At 44.5% G+C, this 25138-nt stretch overlaps 1 protein-coding gene across 2 annotated transcripts in view; it reads left to right on the forward strand.

Moving 5' to 3' along the window:
• TMEM59L (transmembrane protein 59 like) overlaps nucleotides 1-25138 on the forward strand; it is a 101741-nt gene that overhangs the window by 38104 nt on the left and 38499 nt on the right. For both annotated transcript variants that reach the window (XM_040322914.1, XM_040322923.1), the window contains exons 2-3: nucleotides 2261-2366; nucleotides 22141-22235. In XM_040322914.1, the coding sequence (XP_040178848.1) occupies nucleotides 2261-2366; nucleotides 22141-22235 (201 nt within the window). The remainder of the gene's footprint in view (nucleotides 1-2260; nucleotides 2367-22140; nucleotides 22236-25138) is intronic.

Raw genomic sequence — 25138 nt, forward strand, 5'->3', positions numbered from 1 at the left:
ACAGTCATCCGACTTTCATCCTACTTTGCTCTGCGACATCAGTCCTCCATTGGTCCTACATTGGTCCTACATCCATCTGACTTTCATGAACAGGATACTACTTTGATCCGACTTTGTGATAGTCTGACTTGTTCTTTGACCAATCAAAACAATCCCAGTGCGAGATAAATTATTTTTACTGCTGCTGTAATCACAATGTCGGATGTCACAAGTCGGATGGTTAGGACAAGGATCCTACTTTGATCCGACTTCAATGATATTTAATGGGCTGAAGTAGGATCAAAGTTGGACCAAAGTAGTACAGGGAACATTTTCAAAATCGGACCGACTTGTGTAGGACCAGTTAAGACGGCTCTCATAGGGAAACATTCATTTTCACACGTCATGTGACATGAGCTCCCAATGTCGGAGCATTTGTCGGACAAGTGTGAACCCAGGCTTACTGGCAGCTAACCACTAGCTACTTCATCTGCATGACTAGGGAATAACATAGCTCCATAGAGACTTTAAAAGTGTAACTGACTCACATCAACCTTCCTTTATTAATTGTCTTTATTTATTTATTTATTTTTATAAATGACCCTTTCTTTTGTCTATGCAGGGCAAAGGAAAGGGGGCATTTAACTTCTTCCCCTTCCTTAACAGCATATATTCACTTTGTTTCATTCATACACCACTCCATTCCACCAGCAGCAGCAAAGGAAATACTCTACACTTGTGGATATGTCAGGTCACCTGTGGTCAGATGACAAGTGCACCCCGTTGGAGTCAGGGGTGCACCACAAGGTAGTGAACCCTATAGCAGACTGCTGCGGATGAACCACAGAGTGGATATGGAGGAGAGGTTCACTGGGGCACAAACAGGGACTCTACAGGAAGCTTGAGCCCAAGATTCCCCAGGGCGCAGCGTCTAAGATACAGCTGGTATTCACCAGAGCCTCTAGTGGTGAGGATGGCCTTCGCTGCAACTGGATCCAGGTCGTGGCCCCCGGAGTCCCCTAGGTCATGCTCCATAGGGAGAGGGGAAGCAGCCACTCAGGACACAGAGAAAGTCAGGGATAAGCCGAGGTCGGTGCAACAGGCAGACAAGGATAACCAAGGGACAGGCCAAGGGTCAGGGTCACAGGCAAAAAGGAGTAGTCGGAGACAAGCCAAAATCGGTAGTTTTGAAACACAGCTGGGGCATTACACAACCCAAAAGGCATAACAAGGTATTCGTAATGGCCGTCTCGAGTGTTTAATAGCAGTCTTCCATTCGTCACCCTCTCGTATTCGAATGAGGTTGTATGCCCCCTGAGATCCAACTTGGTGAAAATGGAGGCACCCTTCAACCTATCGAATAGCTCAGATATTAAGGGTAAGGGGTATCGATTTTTAATAGTAACAGCGTTTAAACCTCGATAGTCGATGCAGGGTCTCAAGGTGCCATCCTTTTTGGCAACGATAAAAGAGTCTGGCCTCTAATGAACACATGGAGAGAAAGGTGAGCTGCCAGACATACTACATATCCATGACAGGATATGAGTGAGCACACTTTAACGCAAATTTTTATTTTTTTTCTCTAAATGTTGGAATCATTTTAGTTTGGTTTTCTGTGATCATTAGCTAGATCAAGTGCGGAGATAATTAATTCTGTAATATATGCAGCATACAAGCATACAATTTTTCTTTACAAATATATATTTAATACCAGATGAACGAATGACAATGGATACACAGAGCCCTATGGGTTTTTAAAAGGGCCGGTATTGCAGGAGCTAATTTCTTGCAGTCACTCTGTCTGCAATTGAAACTTCGCCTGGATCTTGCTAAAAGAGAGAATAGGAAGTAATTACTGCACCAACTTCATTTGCATCTGTAAATTTCATCATCAGCAACGGAGTCAAGTCAAGAATTTAGTGCAGATGGGCCACAAAGTTGATTTTGCACCTGCACTGATACTATTTTTACTCTGGATATGAAATATTTAGCTGAAATACAGTACCTTTGATAAACTGGTACCCCATTATTATTTAATAACAAGTGTCTTAACATCTTGACTCTTTGGTGATATTTTTATTTTATGATTCCCAACTATTAAGTCATTTTGAACATTTATGGTTCAATAGCACATTGTGATTTCTCCATAGTTAATGTTTTATGCCAGAATGACATACTCTAAAATGTATTTTCAGATTTAGATCTAATCAGACTTGAAATTGAGTGATTAGAGAAATAAATGAGAGAACAAACTACTCATGCTGCCTGTGTCCTCCCACAGGATGATGTCCTTGGTGCCTGCTACAGAGGATGCAGACTTTTCTCCATCTGTCACTTTGTGGATGTCATTGCTGATCTTAACACAACGAGAGCTGAATGCGAGTCAGGTAATCATAGACATAATAAAATAATACATGCTGTTTTAGCGGGTATATTGAGTTATACAAGTAGCTTGTGGTTTAGCATGTAAAACACGCTACATAAGCCTTATTTTGGGTAATGTTAAAGTGTTCTGTTTCCTGTTTTTTAAATAATATAATAATATAGTACATAGTTTCTATATGGATATGAGTGCTTGGTTGCAGAGTAGCTCAGTAGTGGACAAGCTACTTTAATTTCAACTTGCAAAACCTAAAAAACATGCTTCCTTAAACAAGGAAACATGATTAACAATGCCTAATATATCATCTGTAGTGATAAGTCACATGTAGAGATATAATATAACATAAAATAACATCAAATTATGCATGTATATCCAAAAAGCCCAGGTGAGCATGATAGCAAGCATTATTACCAATGTTGAACAATATCATACATCTAATTGTAATCTCTCCCCAAGTTGGAAAGGTTAGAAACAACTGAAAAAGGCAGTAGTAACCAGGAATGCAGTCAGTTGAATATTCTTTGCAAAAAGAAGACTATTTAAACATTAAGATAAACATTTTCATAATTTGAGTTGAGCTTTGAGTCCAAGTTGAACATGTGTTTGGCTCCAACCCCAGTCACACTCGGTTTGTGGAAATGGTAAACATTAGTCAGTTACCAACTTTGCATCTCCTGGTGTCTTAGAAGGGTCAATCACAGGGTTTTTCTTATCTGACGGCCCCCTACCTATAAAAGTCAGGGTTTCCAGCAGCCTTTTGTTATTGCGTGCAGGAGGAGACATTGAGTAGTTAGGGACAGAGTATAGAGTCACATACACACTCACTGGTTTAGTAAATCAACCCCAGAATGTTTTCAGTCTTTTCAGACTTTTAACCACCATGGCGGTTTTCCAGAGTGTGGCTCGGGTGAAATTTTAGTAACATTGGCGGTAATCCCGAGCCACACTCGGGATTGCATTGCAGGATTCTGGAAGAGATTACTTACCTTACCCCACGATCCCGTGATGTACTGCCGCTGTGTCCAGCGGGCAGATCTTCCACCCGATGCCTTGTGTGTTACGGCTCCGTTCCCCCTGCGAGCGTTGCGACGCAGGAGGGTGGAAACGGCAGCAAATTCAAAAAGTATAAAACGCAACACAGAATACATTGTAATCTTATTGGATTGCATTATTGTATCAAATCATTTGATCTCAGTTTGTCCCTAGTGTTTTGTCCAGTGCCATGTCTGCCTGGAAACTGGAGAACATCCATAGCATCCAAAAAGTGTGCCTCTACATCAAAAGCGGGTTATGGACCCGCTTGAAAACGGAGATAGTGATTCAGGATCACTTGCAGAATTGAGTGATAGTGATTCATGGCGAAATTCGTCATCAGACACAGAAAGTTATTTCGGCAATGATACTGCGACTGAGCTCAGTGATGTGTGGACCTGGTGCTCTATTAACTGCGATACGAATCACGCAGTGCCCCCAAGATTCCCATTTACCGAAGCATCTGGTATGACAGTGGACGTTGAAGGTGACAACCCCTTGGCATACCTAGACCTATTTCTGACCATTGAGGTTATTGAAATAGTTACGGAGACAAACCAGTACCAAGAGCAACAAGCTACTATGCATTGGAAGTTTTCAAAAAGTAGAAAGTGGAAACCAGTGACCAAAGATGACATTTGTAAATTTCTGGGCCTATTAATACTTCAGAGGGTGGTGGGGAAACACCTGCAGAAGTGGTATTGGACAACTAACAAATAACTTCCCACTCCATTCTTCGGCATGATCATATCAGAGTACAATTTTCCCTGATAATGAAATATTTGCAAACAAAGAATTTGATGAAACTATTTATCCAGCACCAAAACTCAAGAAAATTTGAAAAGTATATCTAATGATCCTGAAGAATTTCCAACAGAGCTATGTGCCAGACAGATATTAGCATAGATGAAAGTCTAATGGCCATCGAAGAGAGCACGATTTGATGTAAAAACTGGCTACATTTGGAATGTTGTCCTATACACTGGACAAGGAACAAAATGCAACCCAAAATACAGCAACTATTGAATGGCAACATCTTCTGTTCTTTCACTGATTGAGCCATTGCTAAATCAGGGCTTTTTCGTATCTACCGACAACTTTTACACATCTCCTGAACTTTATGAGTTTCTTCTGGAGAATAATAAGGATGCCTGAGGAACCGTTAGGGCTAACCAGTGCGACATGCCGCCAATGTTTAGCAGTATAAAGCTGAAGACTGGAGTAATGGTTGCCAGGCAGAAAGGCAAAAATATGGCACTGTGATGGCGTGACAAAAAAGATGTGTGCCTAATGAGTACAGTCCATAATACCTGCACTGTTATGGTGGAAAGAAATCAATTGTTTGGACAGATTTAAGTGAGTTATTCCTAAGAATTACAGGCCTACAATATAAAACGCCAAATTTCCATGCAAAACAATGTACCGCTTTCAGCATCAATAATCAGACATACTGCCAGAGAGGTTAAACCCACAATCACCTGTCCCACTGTCCAGCAATGCGGCCACCTGAAGCCTTGGTTCTCTCTAGGGATGTCACGATACCGATAATAGTATCGGTACCGAGCATTTCCCTGAGTACTTGTACTCGGGGAAATGCTCCGATGCTTCACCTGATACCTGGGCAGTCAGGGTGATCGGTGCGGCAGGGGAGTTGCAAGTACTGATCTGCCCCCTTTTCAGCTGTTTTAGTTAAAGTTATACTAGATTGGTGCTTATAACTCCCCCCAAAGCCGCATTGATCACTGCTGACTGTCCCCGTGCTGTCCCCCTCCGTGCTCCGTGCTGTCCCCCTCCATGCTGTCCCCTCCGTGCTGCCCCCCTCCGTGCTCCGTGTTGTCCCCTCTGTGCTCCATGCTCCGTGCTGTCTCCCTCCTTGCACCGTGCTGCTCTCCCCCCTCAATCTGTCAGGATGGAAAGCAGAGGTAGGAGCCGCTAAATTTGGCTCCTACCTTTTCCAAATGAACAGAGTCAGTGATTAATTTCCTCCGTGCTGTCCCCCTCCGTCCTCTGTGCTGTCTCCCTTCGTACTCTGTGCTGTCCCCCTCCATGCTGTCCCCCTCCGTGCTGTCCCCTCCATGCTCCGTGCTGTCCCCTCCGTGCTCTGTGCTGTACAATACAGAACCCCCTACATTTCAGACTCCCCCTACAACACAGACCCCTCCAACATTACAGACACCCCTACAATACAGAACCCCTCCTACATTTCAGACCCCCCTACAATACAGACCCCCCTACATTTCAGAGCTCCCTACAATACAGAACCCCCCTTACATTAGACCCCCCTACAATACAGAACCCCCCTACATTTCAGACCACCCCTAAAATGCAGAAACCCCCTTACAATACAGACCCCCCCTTCAGACCCATAATGTACCTCAGATCAGCGCGGGTCCCCTCCCCCTGTGTAGACATAAAGGAGGAGGAGGAGGCCGCTTCACTCTGCTCGGCTGTGAGAGACAGCCGAAACTGATCAAATCATCAGAGCCGTGGCCACCGTGCCAGAGAGAAGGGGATCTTTGCGGGTCCCGGCCCCCTGACGTGCCGACGGGTGTCACTGTCACTCAAGTGCGGCCCCGACTTGCAGCTGGAAGGAGATGTGAGATGCGGCCCACGGGCTACCGCGGCCCACCGGTCATGTTCCCGGTATGCCCTATGGCTAGTCCGGGCCTAGGTGCTGCTGTATTTAAGCCAACCAATAATGCAAAATTAAGCAGATACATTAAACATGCAAATCATGTGCTGCTAAAATACAAACATGCCCATTATAATCTTACATAACAACACATACAGTCTAAAAACATCCCAAACATGTAGATGAAAGCACTGGTGTTTTCCGAAGTTCTTCTGCAAAGTCACATGAAATGGAGGAACCACTCCCTACTATACCATACTGTGCACCATAAATAAATAAAAAAAGTATGCCCCAAGAATGTCCTCTTTTTGGAAAACACTTATAAGTGTTCTACAGATGGCATTACACCCCGGCCAGATTGGCGAGTTTTATCCTATCCTATTCCACCTTATGTGTCCGTGGGTGTTCCCAAGAGGGTACAATGGCGCACATCTGGTGGACCTGCCCCAAGGTGTGCAGAGTGTGGGTCAGAGTTTATACGCTCCTTCGCAACCTCTTTAACACCAACCTAAAGAGGGACCCTTTTGAGGCCCTTCTGTGGAAACCGATCACAGAACTACTTCGCCTGGAACGCCAACTGGTGTCTCACATTTTTACTCCGGCCCTTAGTTTCGAAGCAGTTACAAACTGCGTGAATGACATTATGGTAAACAAGAAACTGAAAGCCGTGTTATCAGATACTCATGACAAATTCCTCCGGGTATGGTAACCCTGAGTGGCTCATAACCACCCTTCATTATTTGACCCAGCGCTCCTCTCTCTCTAGTACGCCTCTGTTCCCCTCACCTCGTGGACTCATCTCTTTCCTTACCACCCCCCCCCCTTTTTTTTTCCTCTCCTTTTTTCTCTGCCTTTCACACCTATCCTATTTACTTTCTGGTCTTCCTTTTCCCCTCTGCTTCTTCCTACCTTTTTTTTTATGTCTCTCTGGCCCACAGGCCTGGTCCTGCTGGGATTGGACACATGGTGAGAAAATGTTTCTTTTGAATAATGGTATATACTACCTTTTTTATGTATTCTCTTTTTGATATGTTATGTTTTGTATTTCCCTCTTGACACATGTTTTACATATGGCTCTGCAAGACCACTAGCGCATAAACCTAGTCTAGCATGCTACCATCCTATCAGGACTTACGAGTGGATGACAACCTCTTGCTGACCACACGTGATCGCCCTTGGATTTCCAAGGGCTTGCTTAAAATTCTGTCTCGGACTACCCTTCTTGATATCTGTTTTTACAATTATTTCTCCTTGATGCGTCCACCACTGTTCTGTTATTCTGTTGATCTGTATGTTCAATAAAACCCTTTGTACAAAAAAAGTAGTTGTTAAATGTCCCCCATGGTGGTGCCCAGCTCCCCGCTCCCTTTTTTTTACAATGCCTTGCCTGTTATTTTTAAAAATAGACCATTCATTTTCAAGTTTCACCCCAATTAGTGTGTGAATTAAATTTCAAATTTTTGGACTTTATAAAGGGTTTGATGAATCTGCAAATGGAACACAGGCACATTCACTCATCTCTATTTGTAAAAAGAAATAAAAAAAAATTAACTGAAAACTGGAGCATGGAAATGAATCTGATATTTTATATATCATTATACCTCACAACCCTCTAAGATGACAAGAAGAAAACATTTTGCAAAAAAGTATGTAGGCAAAGGACACACCCAGAGTTACTGTACATGAACTATGGGGTTTTAACATGATTGGTTAAGTCCATAAGTGTTTTAATAAAACATTTTTTTCTTTCTACTGTTTAAACTCATGCAATAATGGGATGAGAAATTTTAGTTTACAGTTTCAGTAGCACTTCCCAACCAGACCATAGAAAAAAGACATCCTCGGCTGGAAGTAGAATACCAGGGTTATGGCTGAAACAATATGCCATAACCTCTGTATTGTTTTTTTCAGCCAGCGATTCTCTAACCGATAAAAGTGATCCGAGCAGTGGTTCTCAGGCTTACCTGGGGAATTGGTAGCTCCAGGAACCTATCCAGCAGTTACGGTGCCTGGTAACAGAGATGAGCAGAGGACAGATGGCCTCTGCTCATCTCTATGGTCTAGGACAGTGGTCCCCAACCTTTTTGGCACCGGGGACCGGCTGTGTGGAAGAAATTTTGCCAAGGCCCAGTTGGGGGAGGTTGGGGATGGCATGCGGGGGGGGGGGGGGGTAAGTGATTTTTTGCGGGCAATTTGTCAGCGCATTATTTCTATTACATTGTAGTAATAAATTAAATAGTTAAACCCACCATAATGCAGAATCAGTGGCAGCCTACCCCCCACATTACATTCCCAACCTCCACTTTAATATACTCAGCCCCCCTCACATGACAGTTCTTGGTCACCCCAATTTAACTTCTTCAGGCCCCCCCACATTACAGTCATCAGTCCCCCCCCCCCCACACTCCAGGCCTGCCACCTACAGCCATGTCATTTGTCACCTGCAGCCTGCCACCATGTCTCTTGCCACCTACAGCCTGCCACCACAGCCTGTCACTTGCAGCCATGTCACTTGCCACCTACAGCCTGTCACCTGCAGCCATTTCACTTTCCACCCACAGCCTGCCCCTGCCACCATGTCACTTGCCACCTGCAGCCATGTCACCTGCCACCATGTCACTTGCCACCACAGCCTGTCACCTGCAGCCATGTCACTTGCCACCATGTCACTTGCCACCTGCAGCCATGTCACTTGCCACCTGCAGCCATGTCACTTGCCACCTGCCGCCATGTCACCTGCCACCATGTCACTTGCCACCATGTCACTTGCCACCACAGCCTGTCACCCACAGCCTGCCACCTGCAGCCATGTCACTTGCCACCCATGTTCCCCTGTATAACCTTCCCCTCAGTAACTGAGGGAGACTTAGGATAGGCGTTGCAGGAAAGGAAGGCGGGACAGTTCTGGATGGAGGGCCGAGGTAACAAACAGGTGATTGGCTGCTAGGATGAAGGACAGTCCTAGCAGCCAATCGCCTGTCTGATAACCTTGGGCAGCTCCGCCCTCCACCCAGAATTGTTCCGCCTCCCGCTGTCGGGTCTGTGAGGATTACAGAGCGATGGCAGGAGGAAGAAAAGTCTCATGCCGCCTGCTCGCACTCGCGGCCCGGCTGCAGAAGGGCTGCGGCCCGGTAGTGGGCCGCGGACCGGGGGTTGGGGAACACTGGTCTAGGAGGACCAGGGCAATGACATGATGTCACTTTTGGTTCTGGCCCAGTGTAAACAAGGCCTTTTTTTTTAAAGCACTAGATCAAGGTTTTGTTTTTTTCAAATGCTTTTCATTGTAGAGGAGAGATCTGGGGTCTTATAAAAAATGTTTTAATAAAATAATTCTTAATAAAAAAAAATTCAAAGCATTCCCGCCCCTCTCTCCCACCCCGTGCTAACTCGCAGTGGTGAACACATATGTAGGTCATGCCCACAGAGCAAAAGCAATAATTCTAGAACTAGATCTCCTCTGGTCAACTCTAAATTGGTAACCTGTAGAATTTTTTAAAGCATCGCCTATAGAGATTTTTAAGTACCGCAGTTTGCCGCCATTCTATGAGCTTGCACAATTTTAAAGCATGACATGTTGGGTATCTATTTACTCGGCGTAATATCATCTTTCATATTTTACAAAAAGTTAGGTTATATATTGCGCTCATTATTTGTTTTCCAGAAAAATTGCGTTTGAAAAACCTCTTGTAACATCTCTGATGTTACTGTTCGCAGAACGAGCGCAGCTGTGCCTTCTCCCAGCAGCTGCGCTCCGTTCTGCAAAGACGTCCGCATCACTTCCGGTGCGCGGACGTCTGCGTTCCAAGCTGGAACGCGGAAGTGCGACTCAGCGTCCTTCCCGTTTTCCCCGCGAAATCGGGGCTATTTAAATCCCCCACAGATGACGGCAGGGTGTTCGGTTATTCTCTTGGATGCCTGCCGTCACCTGTGAACAATCATCCCGCACCCTGAAGCCCAGGAGCCATTGCAGACCTTCTCACCTGTCAGCTCCCTGACCACAGATCTCTGTCTCCTGGTCTAATCAAGCAGTGAGCCTTCAGCCCACTGCACTCTTCCTCAGCCCTGCACAGACTCTTCAACATCATTTAACCTAGGACTCTCCTATGCACATTCTGCAGCAGTGTACTACAAGACCCAGCGGAACCGCAAGTATCATGTTCATATAATTACCTGCTGCATTGGGATGTGAAACCAATTACTTGCAAGTTTGAGGAAATGTTATTACATATACCTCTGCTAATGCTTATCTGATTTAATACTCTTATGGACTATGCTTGTTTCAGTACTAAGCAGAAATATTGTGAAGTAACAATATAAACGCCAGATAATAATTACTCCTTCATAAGTCAGGTGTAACATAATACTGTCAAGCAAGGTACACAGTAAGCTTTCCTTTTTTATACAAGTGACTTTAAAATACTTTCCTTATATGATTTCATACTATGCAGCAATAAGCTACTTTATGTTGGTACAGATTGAGGCTGTGATGAATTAACCCCAAAACTTTCTGGCTATATAGAGAGTGAACTGGTGGTTAGACCTGAGAAGCCTCTGCAGCTGAGATCCAATAGTACTAATTAGTATTCATAAGGCAGTATCCTTACATAATAACCGAACCGCCCTTTTAAAAGGATAATGGATCCAGCAGAGCTTGCTAACCACCTAGTTGGACTTTCACAAAGAGTGGATAACCTCACTGCCACCGTCAATGATTTACGTCTAGAAAATGACGCTTTACGCAACCAAAATTTTGCATTACCCAGGGAGAGACCTGAACCCAAAGTTTGCGCCCCTGAACCCTTTTCAGGGGACCGAAAATGTTTCCGCCAATTCATTAGTGCTTGCCGCCTCATGTTTGAACTGCGCCCCCGCACCTATCATTCAGACAGGGTTCGTATCCTCACCCTCATATCATATTTGAAAGGAGAGCCTAGGGTCTGGGCTGATGCATATGTGGATGAACATGGTGATTTACTGGGGGCATTTAATACATTTTTGGATGAGATGTCACTCCTCTACGAGGACCCTAACAAACAGCTTACAGCTGAGAACACCATTAGGAGCCTTAAACAAGGGAAAAGACATGTGGAGGACTATATTTCGGAATTCAAGTGTTGGAGCAGAGAGACACAGTGGACAGACATTTCACTCCGTAATCAATTTAGATTAGGTTTATCTGAATCAATGAAGGATGAGTTAGCTCGCGTAGAGCTTCCTCCATCCCTAGAAGATCTGATGCATTTATCTCTCACCATTGACCGGCGTCTCCGTGAAAGGAAGGCTGAACAATTCAACACTTACTTACCTCCACAATTCAGGAGATCTAAGTCACCTCCAAAGGATGTTCCCATGGAACTAGGAACTGTCAAAGGTCCTTTATCATTGGCTGAGAAACAACGGCGCAGAGCTAATAACCTCTGCCTCTACTGTTCCGCTCCAGACCACATTGTCTCCACTTGTCCACTCCTTAAGAGGAACTCCGAAGGTAACATTTCTAACATTTGTAAAACCAATCCACCTGGAACTACCACTAATCGATTTATTTATGTCACTCTTACCTTACAGTGGGATCAAACCAGAATTACCATTGAAGCGATGGTCGACACCGGTGCCTGTGGCAATTTCATTGATTTAGCAATTGTGAATTCAAATAAAATTCCATGTGTGGTTAAGCAAAATCCTCTCTCTGTCACTTTTATTGATGGTTCTAGTTCCAACTATGGCCCAATTTCCTCTCAGACCTCACCCCTACTGGTCACTTGCGGGAATAACCATACAGAGACCCTTGTCTTTGATGTCATTCCATCTCCGTTATTCCCAATAGTTCTCGGGTTACCTTGGCTACTACTCCACCAGCCAACTTTTTTATGGTCTAACCACTCACTCAATTTAAACTCCACATTCTGCCACGAGACTTGCTACCCAATTTTTACGATTCTCTCCACAGAAGTTTACTGTAAAGATCTCCCTAGTTATCTACTAGATTTCTCAGATGTTTTCAGTAAAACAAAGGCAGAAATTCTTCCCCCCCATCGAATATACGACTGCCCTATAGATCTCTTACCTACCTGTCCAATCCCAACTGCACGTATCTATCCTCTATCACAACCAGAGCTTGTGCACCTTAAGAGTTACCTCGATGAAAACTTGAAAAAGGGCTTTATTAGACCATCCACTTCTCCCGCAAGTGCCGCCATGTTCTTTGTCAAAAATAAGGATGGTTCACTACGGCCTATCATTGATTACCGTGCCCTCAACAGTATCACTGTGAAGAACCGCTACCCCTTACCACTCATTCCTGAACTCATTGAACGCCTTCAAACCTCTAAAGTTTTTACAAAACTAGACCTTAGGGGTGCATACAATTTGATCAGGATTCGTCCAGGTGATGAGTGGAAGACCGCTTTTAAGACTCGCTACGGTCTATATGAATACACTGTGATGCCATTCGGACTTTGTAACGCACCTGCTACTTTCCAGTGGTTCATAAATGACATTTTTAGGGATCTGCTTGACATCTGCGTAGTAATTTATTTGGATGACATTTTGATCTATTCTGATACACTTGAGGAACACACTAAACACGTTCGTTGGGTTTTGGCCAGGCTCAGAACGCATTCCTTATATGCCAAACTAGAGAAATGTGTTTTCAGCCAGTCAAGTATTTCTTTCCTAGGGTACCAAATTACACCCCAAGGTATCCAAATGGACCGATCTAAAGTAGAGTGTATTATCTCCTGGCCAATACCTCACTCAAGGAAGGCTCTTCAACGGTTCCTCGGTTTCTCAAACTACTACCGCAAATTTATCAAGAATTTCTCAGCAATTGTCAAACCATTGAGTGCTCTTACTAGCTCAAAGACACCCTTCTCCTGGTCAAAGGAGGCCCAGAATTCATTTGACACTCTTAAGCTCTGTTACACTTCGGCCCCCATCTTACAACTGCCTAACCCTCAATACCACTTCACTGTAGAAGTAGATGCCTCTCATTATGCCTTGGGTGCTATACTTTCTCAACGTGCAACTCAATCTGAGCCTTTACATCCTGTAGCTTTTTACTCCAGGACCCTATCACCAGCAGAAAGGAACTACCCCATCGGTGAAAAGGAACTCCTTGCAATTAAAGATGCATTAGAAAATTGGAGACACTTGTTGGAGGGTAGCACTCATCCAATAACCATCCTGACAGACCACCGTAACTTACAACATCTAAAGGCATGTAAGACACTCTCTGCCCGTCAGGTCAGATGGAGTTTATTTTTTGACAGGTTTGATTTTTATATTTCCTACAGGCCTGGAACACAAAACATCAAGGCTGACTCCTTGTCTCGTATGAATGAGGACCAAATTACTGAGATTCCTCCACTATCTATCATTCCATCAAACCGAGTCATTGGCGTTTCCACCTCCTTTAGACAGTTAATTTCTCAAACACTCTCCAGAGATCCCTCTTGTTTACCAAAAGACCTTACTAGATTACCAGATGGTGTTTATACTTTCAACGACAAGATCTGCGTTCCCCCCAATCTACAACTCTCACTTCTTAGGCATCTTCATGACTCACCCTTAGCCGGCCACCCTGGGATCAACAAAACTACTCACCTCATTAAAAGAGATTATTGGTGGCCCAATCTGGCTAAAACGATCCATGAATATGTTAGCTCATGCGAAATTTGTGCTCGTAACAAGCATTCTAGGAAACCCCCTTTCGGTCTTCTCGCCTCTATCCCAGTACCTAATAGACCTTGGGAAGTTGTGTCGATGGACTTTATAGTTGATCTCCCTAGGTCCAACGGTGCCAACACCATTATGGTCACAGTAGATCTCTTAACCAAGATGGCACACTTCATTCCTTTAAAGAAGTTACCAACTTCCCTTGAGACAGCAAAGGCATTCATTACCAATGTTCTCAAATTACATGGAGTACCCTCACAAATCATTTCGGATCGCGGTAGTCAATTTGTCTCTAGATTTTGGAAGGCCCTATGTATTGCTCTACAAATTGACCACCGCATGTCCACTGCCTACCACCCTCAGACAAATGGGCAGACAGAACGTGTCAACCAAATCCTGGAACAATACCTACGATGTTACTGTACACACCTACAAGATGATTGGTTTCAACTACTACCCCTTGCTGAATTCTCTTATAACAATTCTATCAGTTCTTCGTCTCGATTCACACCATTTTTTGCCAATTATGGGTTCCACCCCAACAGTCTACCAACCACTTATCTCCCAAATAGTGTTCCAGCAGTTGATAACTACCTTTCTTCTTTAAAAAATACACTGGATATTCTACGTTCCAACCTAAAGACTGCTCAACAAAGACAAAAACTATACTATGATGTTCACAGATCAGTACCTCCTAATTATAAGGTCGGGGATTTAGTTTGGCTTTCCACCCGAAATCTTCACCTAAAAATACCATCAAAAAAACTAGGCACCCAATTCACTGGACCCTTTCAAATATCACATTTGATTAATCCTAATGCTGTCAAATTACTTCTACCCCCAGATTGGAAAATACATTCTTCATTTCATGTATCTCTCATTAAACCTTTTGTTTCTAATCCATTTCCTAATAGGAAGCCATGTCCCCCTTCACCTATTAAGGTGCATGGCGAGACTGAATACGAAGTTGAGAGAATACTCGATTCTAGAAAACGTGGTTCCACTCTTCAATACCTAATACGTTGGAAAGGTTACGATCAACTTGATGACTCTTGGGAAAATTCTTCTGACATACATGCCCCTCGTCTAATCAGACAATTTCACCAAAGATATCCTAATCGGCCCTCTATCTCTGGGAGCACTGGTGGTGCCCCCTTGAGGAGGGGAGTATGTAACATCTCTGATGTTACTGTTCGCAGAACGAGCGCAGCTGTGCCTTCTCCCAGCAGCTGCGCTCCGTTCTGCAAAGACGTCCGCGTCACTTCCGGTGCGCGGACGTCTGCGTTCCAAGCTGGAACGCGGAAGTGCGACTCAGCGTCCTTCCCGTTTTCCCCGCGAAATCGGGGCTATTTAAATCCCCCACAGATGACGGCAGGGTGTTCGGTTATTCTCTTGGATGCCTGCCGTCACCTGTGAACAATCATCCCACACCCTGAAGCCCAGGAGCCATTGCAGACCTTCTCACCTGTCAGCTCCCTGACCACAGATCTCTGTCTCCTGGTCTAATCAAGCAGTGAGCCTTCAGCCCACTGCACTCTTCCTCAGCCCTGCACAGACTCTTCAACATCATTTAACCTAGGACTCTCCTATGCACATTCTGCAGCAGTGTACTACAAGACCCAGCGGAACTGCAAGTATCATGTTCATATAATTACCTGCTGCATTGGGATGTGAAACCAATTACTTGCAAGTTTGAGGAAATGTTATTACATATACCTCTGCTAATGCTTATCTGATTTAATACTCTTATGGACTATGCTTGTTTCAGTACTAAGCAGAAATATTGTGAAGTAACAATATAAACGCCAGATAATAATTACTCCTTCATAAGTCAGGTGTAACATAATACTGTCAAGCAAGGTACACAGTAAGCTTTCCTTTTTTATACAAGTGACTTTAAAATACTTTCCTTATATGATTTCATACTATGCAGCAATAAGCTACTTTATGTTGGTACAGATTGAGGCTGTGATGAATTAACCCCAAAACTTTCTGGCTATATAGAGAGTGAACTGGTGGTTAGACCTGAGAAGCCTCTGCAGCTGAGATCCAATAGTACTAATTAGTATTCATAAGGCAGTATCCTTACACCTCTGTGCAAATACAGTGTGACATAAAAAAATGTAAAGATCGCCATTTTATTCTCCAGGGTCTCTCCTAAAATATACATATAATGTTGGGGAGCCCTAAGTAATTTTCTAGTAAAAAACACAGATTTTTTTCATATATAAAAGAAGTGTCAGAATTGGGTCGGTTGGCAAGTGGTTAAATAGTGAATCTTTGTTTTTGAAGTCTATTTATTAGACCAAAAAGAGTGGGACAGTGAGATTTAGTTCTAAATACAGGATAGTCCCTTAAAACGAGGAGAAGTTGGGAGATTAATATCCTTCAAGCCAACTTTATTGATTTAGCCAGCCATATCCTTGAATACCAGATGGTATGTAGACTCTAGGTATGGCATATTAGCTGGTGTACCAGGACAGGGATTCTGAATCATTTTCAAATATAGAAGAAACCATTGGAATTCTTAAGTTTATCTAAAACCAAATAGTATTCTTTTTATTTTGGATAGAGTAGGGAAAGGTTGAAATGACTGCCATGATTATATTTTCTTTAATTGTTTTTATTGTCTTTGTCCCATGTGGGAAGATTCACTCTCACTTTTTGTCCTAAAAACTATTATCATCAGCACAGAAAGTGATGGGAAATCCAAAGTTATAGAGTTGTCACTAAAACAAGAGTTGGAGGCAATTTTTCAATGGAAACACATGTTGCTGTGACTGGGTGGGGAGCCCCATTTTGAAGGCTGTTACAGCATAATAAACATCTATGTGCATGAGTTGGAGATGTCAGTGTAGCGCCCTGCTCCTGATGAACAGGCACTGCCTCAAATTTAATGGGCATCTGAGCTGTTATTTGGCTCAGACCAGAGTGATTAAGGACAAATTTAGCCTCTGTTCTAGCCATGGCTGTGCTGGGAGTGATCCACCATTGATAGCCTGGGAGTGTTATTACCACCCCAGGCCAAGGGTGGCAGCAGCCCGGTAATGGTATATTGAGTGTCCCCCTCAGCAATGAATTAGTGGGAGTGGTTACCCTGCTGTGCATGCTGGGGAGGGGTACTTAAGGGACAGACGCCATTGGTGCGGGGTCCGTTCACACCTCATGGCCCGCCTGGCTGGGGTGCGTGTTGTAAATCCTAGCTCCGGGACCACGTTGGCCCGGGGCTGTGGCTTCGTCTGGTGGGCCCAGTTGTCTGGCTGGGGCCCGTACTGCAGAGGTGATCCTGTGCTGTCCGTCCTGCGGGAGGAAGCCACTTGATGAAGGAGACCAGGGTAGGACCTATCCTAGTAAGGACAATGCAAGAGGCTGGTACCTTAGGAGAAGGCCTGGAAACCTCATCTAAGGCAGCACCGTACATCGAGAGGTCTGACAGTGTCACCTGTCGGGTCTAAAGTTTCTAGTGAGAAAAAGCTAAAGAGATCCGGGTGCTGAATCCTGTGGCAGAGGATTCCGGACCAAGATAACTCACAGAGAATGGAAGGTCTGTGGCAGAGACTGTACTTTATTTTCGTGTGTCATCCCGGCTGTTAGGCCAGTGAGAGGGACCTATCCGGGTGAGCAATACCCACTCTGGCTAGAGTGGCGACGAGAACTGTTTGCTGGAAACAGGAGTGTTTCCTTACTTTGTGACTGTGCACCTGAACCTACCTACCCTTCCATCCCCTTACTCCAAAGAGAAAAGAGGTACATTGTGTGTGGACATTGAAATTCTTCAGATTCTCCTTTCACCCTGGACAGTGAGAATAGAGGTAACGTGCCGCCCAAAATCTAAACCAGCAGCTCCTGCGGGGGTAGGGCTACATTAGCGCTGACACTGACCCTGTACCCCCTGAGCTGACACACAGAAATTTTCAGGTTCATCATCATCACTAGTCACAGATCACCTTTTCAGGCTGTGCAGTAAGGAGCATTTGTTTTGCTGGCACTGATGATTCATTGCTCCCAGAGACATCTTGGTTGGCAGTTTTCCTCTATAAAAATATACTTGTTTCTCCTCTGATAAAAACTAGGGTTGTCCCGATACCACTTTTTTAGGATCGCGTACAAGTACCAATACTTTTTTTCATGTACTCGCCGATACCGATTACCGATACTTTTTTTTAAATGCAGCAATGTGTCCCCAAATGCAGCCTTGTGTCCCCAAATGCAGCCTCGTCCCTAGATGCAGCCTCGTCCCTAGATACAGCCATGTCCCTAAATTCAGCCATGTCCCTAAATTCAGCCATGTCCCTAATGCAGCCATGTCCCTGATGCAGCCATGTCCCTAATGCAGCCATGTCCCTGATGCAGCCATGTCCCTGATGCAGCCATGTCCCTAGATGCAGCCGTGTCCCTGATGTAGCCGTGTCCCTGATGCAGCCATGTCCCTAGATGCAGCCATGTCCCTGATGCAGCCATGTCCCTAGATGCAGCCATGTCCCTGATGCAGCTATGTCCCTGATGCAGCCATGTCCCTGATGCAGCCATGTCCCTAGATGCAGCCATGTCCCTAGATGCAGCCATGTCCCTGATGCAGCCATGTCCCTAGATGCAGCCATGTCCCTAATGCAGCCATGCCCCAATGCAGCCATGTCCCTGATGCAGCCATATCCCTAATGCAGCCATGTCCCTGATGCAGCCATGTCCCTAGATGCAGCCATGTCCCTGATGCAGCCATATCCCTGATGCAGCCATGTCCCTGATGCAGCCATGTCCCTGATGCAGCCATGTCCCTAGATGCAGCCATGTCCCTGATGCAGCCATGTCCCTGATGCAGCCATGTCCCTAATGCAGCCATGTCCCTAATGCAGCCATGTCCCTAGATGCAGCCATGTCCATAATGCAGCCACGTCCCCAGATGCAGCCATGTCCCTAATGCAGCCATGTCCCTAATGCAGCCTTGTGTCCCCTAAGAGAAAGCCAAGTCCCCCCCCCCCCGCCGCTGCCAACATCTAGTTGATCAGCGCTGGGGGAACATCTTTCATTTGAATAGCTGTGTGTTTCCCGCAGCGACTTGTCATGTATAGACACTCCCCCTTGCCCCGGGCACTTTGATTGACAGATCACCCGTCCAATCCTGGGACGGGTGATCTGTCCATCAATGTTTCTGGGCAAGGTGGAGTGTCTATACATGAGGCACGGCTGGGAACACACAGCTATTCAAATAAAAGCTGTTGTGTTCCCCCAGGGCTGATCAACTAGATGTCGGCAGCGGCGGGGGGGGACTTTGCTTTGTCTTAGGGACTAGGCGGCAGCAGCATCAGCTTTTCTCTCCTCCATACAAGGACTGCTCTGCTCCGCTCTCCGCCCCCTCTCCGCCCCCTCTCCACCCCCTCTCCACTCGCACTTCACCCCTCTCCGCTACCTCTCCACCAGCTCTTGGGGGGAAAAAAAAAGTACTCGCGCAAATGCTCAGTATCGGTCCCGATACCGATACTAGTATTTGTATCGGGACAACCCTAATAAAAACCAACAATATTTCTGAGGCTTGCAGTTCTGAAAAAAGCTAAAGTTGAAGGAAGTTTGTATTAGGGTTTTAGACTAATGCCCCGTACACACAATCGTTTTTTCTTGTCGGAAAAAAGTTGGATGTTTTTTCCGACGAAATTCCGCTCAAGCCTGCCTTGCATACACACGGTCACACAAAAGTTCGGTGAACTTTTGACTGGCAAGAACGTGGCGACGTAAAAGACTACGACGAGCCGAGAAAATTAAGTTCTATGCTTCTGATAATGCGTCGATTTGTTTCCGAGAATGCGTCGGAATTTTGCATGTCGGAATTTGTACACATAATAGGAAATTCCGATCTGATTTTTTTCGGGCAGGAAAATAGAGAACCTGCTCTCTATCTTTTTCCATCAGTTTTTCCATTGGAAAAAGTCTGATGGAGCATACACACGGTCGGAATTCCCAACCAAAAGCTCTCATCTGACTTTTTCCAACACGAAAACCGATCGTGTGTATGGAGCATAAGGAGTATTCGTGTGCAGGAGTGCTGACACTTATGTGATCATTTAAAATATTCAGATAGTAATTATTGTTTCTTCTACTATTGTTTTTCTTTTAAGAACTAACTAGACTACTTCTTTCAGCACCTGCTTGCTGTGTCAGTGGGAGGGGTGGGAGGTGTTAACATTTACACTATATAAGATCTGGTAAGCTACTAAGGACAAAACAGCTACCTTGAAAATGAATGAGAAAAGTTATCAACACCATTTCTTGACACCTTTCAAAAAAACTGATTCCTAGTAAAATAATGACTATACTGTCAGTTCCCCTGCTACCTGTCCTTCATTTTGGCATACTTTCTGTTATGATCAATGATAGTTATGTCACAGCTGACAGTACTAGATGTGAGGCCCCGTACACACGACCAGTTTCCTCGGCAGAATTCAGCTTCCGACCGAGTTTCTGGCTGAATTCTGCCGAGGAAACTGGTCGTGTGTACACTTTCGGCCGAGGAAGCCGACGAGGAGCTCGACGAGGAAATAGAGATCATGTTCTCTATTTCCTCGTTGTTCTATGGGAGCTCTCGGCCCGCCGAGCTCCTCGGCGGCTTCAGGGCTGAACTGGCCGAGGAACTCGATGTGTTTGGCACGTCGAGTTCCTCGGCCGTGTGTACGGGGCCTGACAGAGAGAGGTTGCCATCTAAATTTTGCCATGGGACCCCATGATTTGCAGTTACGTCCCTAGTACCAACTTGCATTTTTAATAACCTGCTTTGATGATTGGAATAAAGTAAAATGTAATTTATTGGAGTACAAATGTTTTGGTTAGTTACTAATTAGCTCCTATGCATTTTTTATATTTTACTTATTCTTAAGCTTTTAAGCAATGCTCTAGTGAAAGTGTTAATAGCTTAAACAACATGGCGGGGTATAAAAGTACCTACAAGTTTTACAATACATAGCTTTAATAATGGCATTGTATATGTTGCTGCAAAGCTACATCATGCTATAATTCTGCTCTTGCTATTTATGTACTGTATAATTTTACATCTGGCAGATGATGAAAGCCATATGTAGCGCTAGCCCTGTAGGACCCGCTGATTTTAACTGGTTCTCCCCCAAACAATGCAGAGGCCACCAATCACCCAAACAACAGTCTATTCACTCTTGCTCCAATAAACAGTCTATAGTGTTGTCTTTCTATAATTTATTGCTTGCAGAACAGGACAGGGGTTAAGGTAGTATGGGATACTTTGCAAATACTGAATTGTAACAGGAGGAAACATTTCACTAGGCTAAGTTTCTTTATACAGTCTTTATGCCAGGGACAAAGGGAAATGAGCAGAACTGAGACCCTTTAAGCCCTGGTTCACACTGGAGTGCTTTGACATGCAATTTGACAGGTTGACAATTTGTGATTGAACTGGATGGACTTGTGTCTTTTTCAACCTGACTAACTATGTAACTATGTAACTATGTCAAAAAGCATGTCAAATCGTCTGCAATTGCCGTCAATGTCACCATCCTAATCGGTGCAACGCCGCATCTGTGGCGCTGCACAGGTTTCAAAAAGCAGTTTTTGTACTTTTTGAGATTTCAGGCTGCAATTTACATTGACAACTGTGCAGAAACCCGTACAGATGTCTCTGAAATCGCGGCCGAAATCAGGACTGACATGCAGGACTGAAATCATTCCCGCAGCTCAGTGTGAACCTGGGCTAAGAGCTGTTTCAGAGAGAGCTATCACTGGCACTTATCACCAGTCAGTACTCGCAACGTCACAGGACAGTTAAACATACCCCAGTCTCCAATGAACATCTCTATGTCACAGAACAACTTCACAGTTCCCAGCTTCCCATCGGACACTTTTCAGTGAGAGAAAGATTAATACCCACAGGACAGATATACAGTTTTTGGTTTCTACCAGGAACTCTTCAGTGATTTCTCCAGACCAAATCTTTATGTAAAGTCACTTAATTAACTCCAATGTTTTTAGGATTACCCCCTCCCCATCAACAAACTCCAGCAGAGCTGCCTCCATGGAAGGGGCAGCAGCCCCTGTAGCTGTTAAACAAGAACCCAGCTTCTCCAGACCCAGATTATTTATAGTCTACCCTGCCACATACTGGGCAAACCTCCCAGGGATTGGCTGTAGCACAAAAAATATTCAAGCTGTCCATTTGACTCTCCCAAACCCTATGTTCTGAGAGCCTCTAGAAATCAAGGTGAAACAGTTAAACCTGCAACCAGTGAGTTCCAGTACAGCAAAAAAAAAACAAAAACAATAGCTGCTTCATTGATTACAGAGGAGCCAAAAAGAACTAACTTTACCTATCATCCTAGCAGCCTATCAAAGAGGGTGCTACAATAGTCATCATTCATACCATTCGGGGGTTACATTTGGGTCAAGATTAACATTTTAAAATGTATCTGTTTTCTCTTCTTTTTAGCCTGTGCTGAAGCCTATCCTAAAACTGAAGAGCAGAATGGCTGTACTACAGGATGTAGAAAACAGCTTGCTGAAGCTGAAAATCAGAAAGAAAGGGTAATTTATTTATGAGAGTTTTGTATTTATAAAAATGAACCTGGAGCAGCTCTAAAATGTTGGACAGAGGCTGCTAAATTGCTTGAAATTGAATTTGCTGTGGCTTTGTTCAATAATACGATATTCTTTCCTCTTACTGTACATAAAGATTACTGGCAGCTACTGTAGAGGTAATCTTCAAATTGATGCTCAACAATGGCATTTTAAATTGCTTAACCACTTAACCCCCGGACCATATTGCTGGTCAAAGACCAGAGCACTTTTTGCGATTCAGCACTGCGTCGCTTTAACTGACAATTGCACGGTCGTGCGACGTGGCTCCCAAACAAAATTGGCAGTTCTTTTTTCCCCACAAATAGAGCTTTCTTTTGCTGATATTTGATCACCTCTGCGGTTTTTAGTTTTTGCGCTATAAACAAAAATAGAGCGTCAATTAAAAAAAAAAAGAATATTTTTTATTTTACTTTTTGCTATAATAAATATCCCCCAAAAATATATAAAAAAAAAATTTCTTCAGTTTAGGCCGATACGTATTCTTCTACATATTTTTCGTAAAAAAAAAATCGCAATAAGCGTTTATTGATTGGTTTGCCCAAAAGTTATAGCGTTTACAAAATAGGGGGTATTTTTATGGCATTTTTATTAATATTTTTTTTTCTAGTAATGGCGGCGATCAGCGTTTTTTTTTTCGGTACTGCGACATTATGGCAGACACTTTGGACACTTTTGACACATATTTGGGACTATTGGCATTTTTATAGCGATCAGTGCTATAAAAATGCATTGGATTACTATAAAAATGCCACTGGCAGTGAAGGGGTTAACACTAGGGGGCGGGGAAGGGGTTAAGTATGTTCCCTGGGTGTGTTCTAACTGTAGGGAGGTGGCCTCACTAGGGGAAATGACTGATCTTCCGTTCATACATTGTATGAACGGAAGATCAGCATTTCCCCCCCTGACAGGACCAGGAGCTGTGTGTTTACACACACAGCTCCCGGTTCCTGCTCTGTAACAAGCGATCGCGTGTGCCCGGTGGCGATCGCGCCTGCCAGGCACGCGCACAGGAGTCGGGGGCGAGCGGCACGCGCCCCTAGTGGCCTGCGCGAGAGCCGACGTATAACTACGGGCTCTCGCGCAGGGGAGCCGACCTGCCGCCGTAAAATGACGGTGGCTGGTCGGCAAGTAGTTAAAGGGGTTGTAAAGGTAAAAAAAATTCCCCTAAATAGCTTCCTTTATCTTAGTGCAGTCCTCCTTCACTTACCTCATTCTTCGATTTTGCTTTTAAATGTCCTTATTTCTTCTGAGAAATCCTCACTTCCTGTTCTTCTGTCTGTAACTACACACCATAATGCGAGGCTTTCTTCCTGGTGTGGAGAAAGCCTCTTGAGGGGTGAGGGGGCGAGCAGGAGTGTTAGGACGCCCACTAACACACAGCTCCTTTTTTTATCTGCAAAGTAGAGAGTGTCCTGACTTGCCTGCTCGCCCCCTCCCCCCTCAAGAGGCTTTCTCCACACTAGGGAGAAAGCCTTGCATTACTGTGTGTAGTTACAAGCAGAACAGGAAGTGAGGATTTCTCAGAAGAAATAATAGGATTTTTATAACAGCTTACCTGTAAAATCCTTTTCTTGGAGTACATCACGGGACACAGAGCTGCATATTCATTACTATGTGGGTTATAGAGTCTACCTTCAGGTGATGGACACTGGTGTAATCAATTAAACAGGAAGTTCCCTCCCTATATAACCCCTCCCCTACTGGGAGTTCCTCAGTTTTTGTAGCAAAGCAATAAGTGTCCCAATATCCCCAAACAAGAGGGGTGGGAGCTCTGTGTCCCGTGATGTACTCCAAGAAAAGGATTTTACAGGTAAGCTGTTATAAAAATCCTATTTTCTTTATCGTACATCACGGGACACAGAGCTGCATATTCATTACTATGTGGGATGTCCCAAAGCAATGCTTACTGAGGGGAGGGAGACACCAACAACGCAGACCGCCATCAGACGTGAGGACCTATAATGCTGCCTGCAGCATACTGCTCCAAAAAGTTGCATCCTCTTGCCGTCTTATGTTCACCTGATAGGAATTAGTGAACGTAAGCACAGATGACCAAGTTGCGGCCTTGAAAATCTGCGTCATAAAGGCTTGGAAATGCATTGCGCATAAAGCGCTTACCATCCTGGTAGGGAGCACCCCCACAAAAAAACAGGGGGAATCCTACTCTAACCACAAGCCTGAATAATAACCTGATGAATCAACCTTAAAAACAGTTGATTTTAGACGCTGCCTGCCCTTTCCTGGGGCCTCCTGGTAGCGCAACAACATCAGTTTTCCGTATCCGAGCAGCCGCTTCAGATAGGCCTAGACCCTTCTTACTCCAACGAGAGAGAGAGTGTAACCATTTTAATAGCTGACCTGAACACTGCCTGCCCATCTAGGGTCTTCTGGCAGCCCAATAAAAACGTCAGCTTTCTATATCTGAAACCTTCAGATAGGTATTTAACTGCTCTCATCTGAATTGAGAGAAAAGCAATAACCTTTCCTTCCGTGAAACAAGGTTTTGAAAAAAGGGAAGGTAAGAATATCTAGATTCAAATGAATACTAGATCCTTCTAGTAAATAAGGTTGGGTGAGGATGAAAATCACTCTACTTGTAAGAATAATTGAGTATGGCTCTATACCAAGAAAGTTGCCAATACTGAAACTCTTGGAGGCTACCACAACCAAGAACACCAATTCCCTTGTTAAAGGATGAAGGGAAATATGGTGCATCGGCCCAAGGAGCTGACCCTGTAAGCCGACAAAACTAGAGCCAATCCTCCGAGCACAAGGGCGACCTAACTGGTGGACTTATACAAGGGGTGACGTGCATAACAGCCCGGACCAAAGAGTGTGAAGTAATCGAC

This window comes from Rana temporaria, chromosome 1, assembly GCF_905171775.1.
Source record: "Rana temporaria chromosome 1, aRanTem1.1, whole genome shotgun sequence".
Classification (NCBI taxonomy): Eukaryota; Metazoa; Chordata; class Amphibia; order Anura; family Ranidae; genus Rana; species Rana temporaria.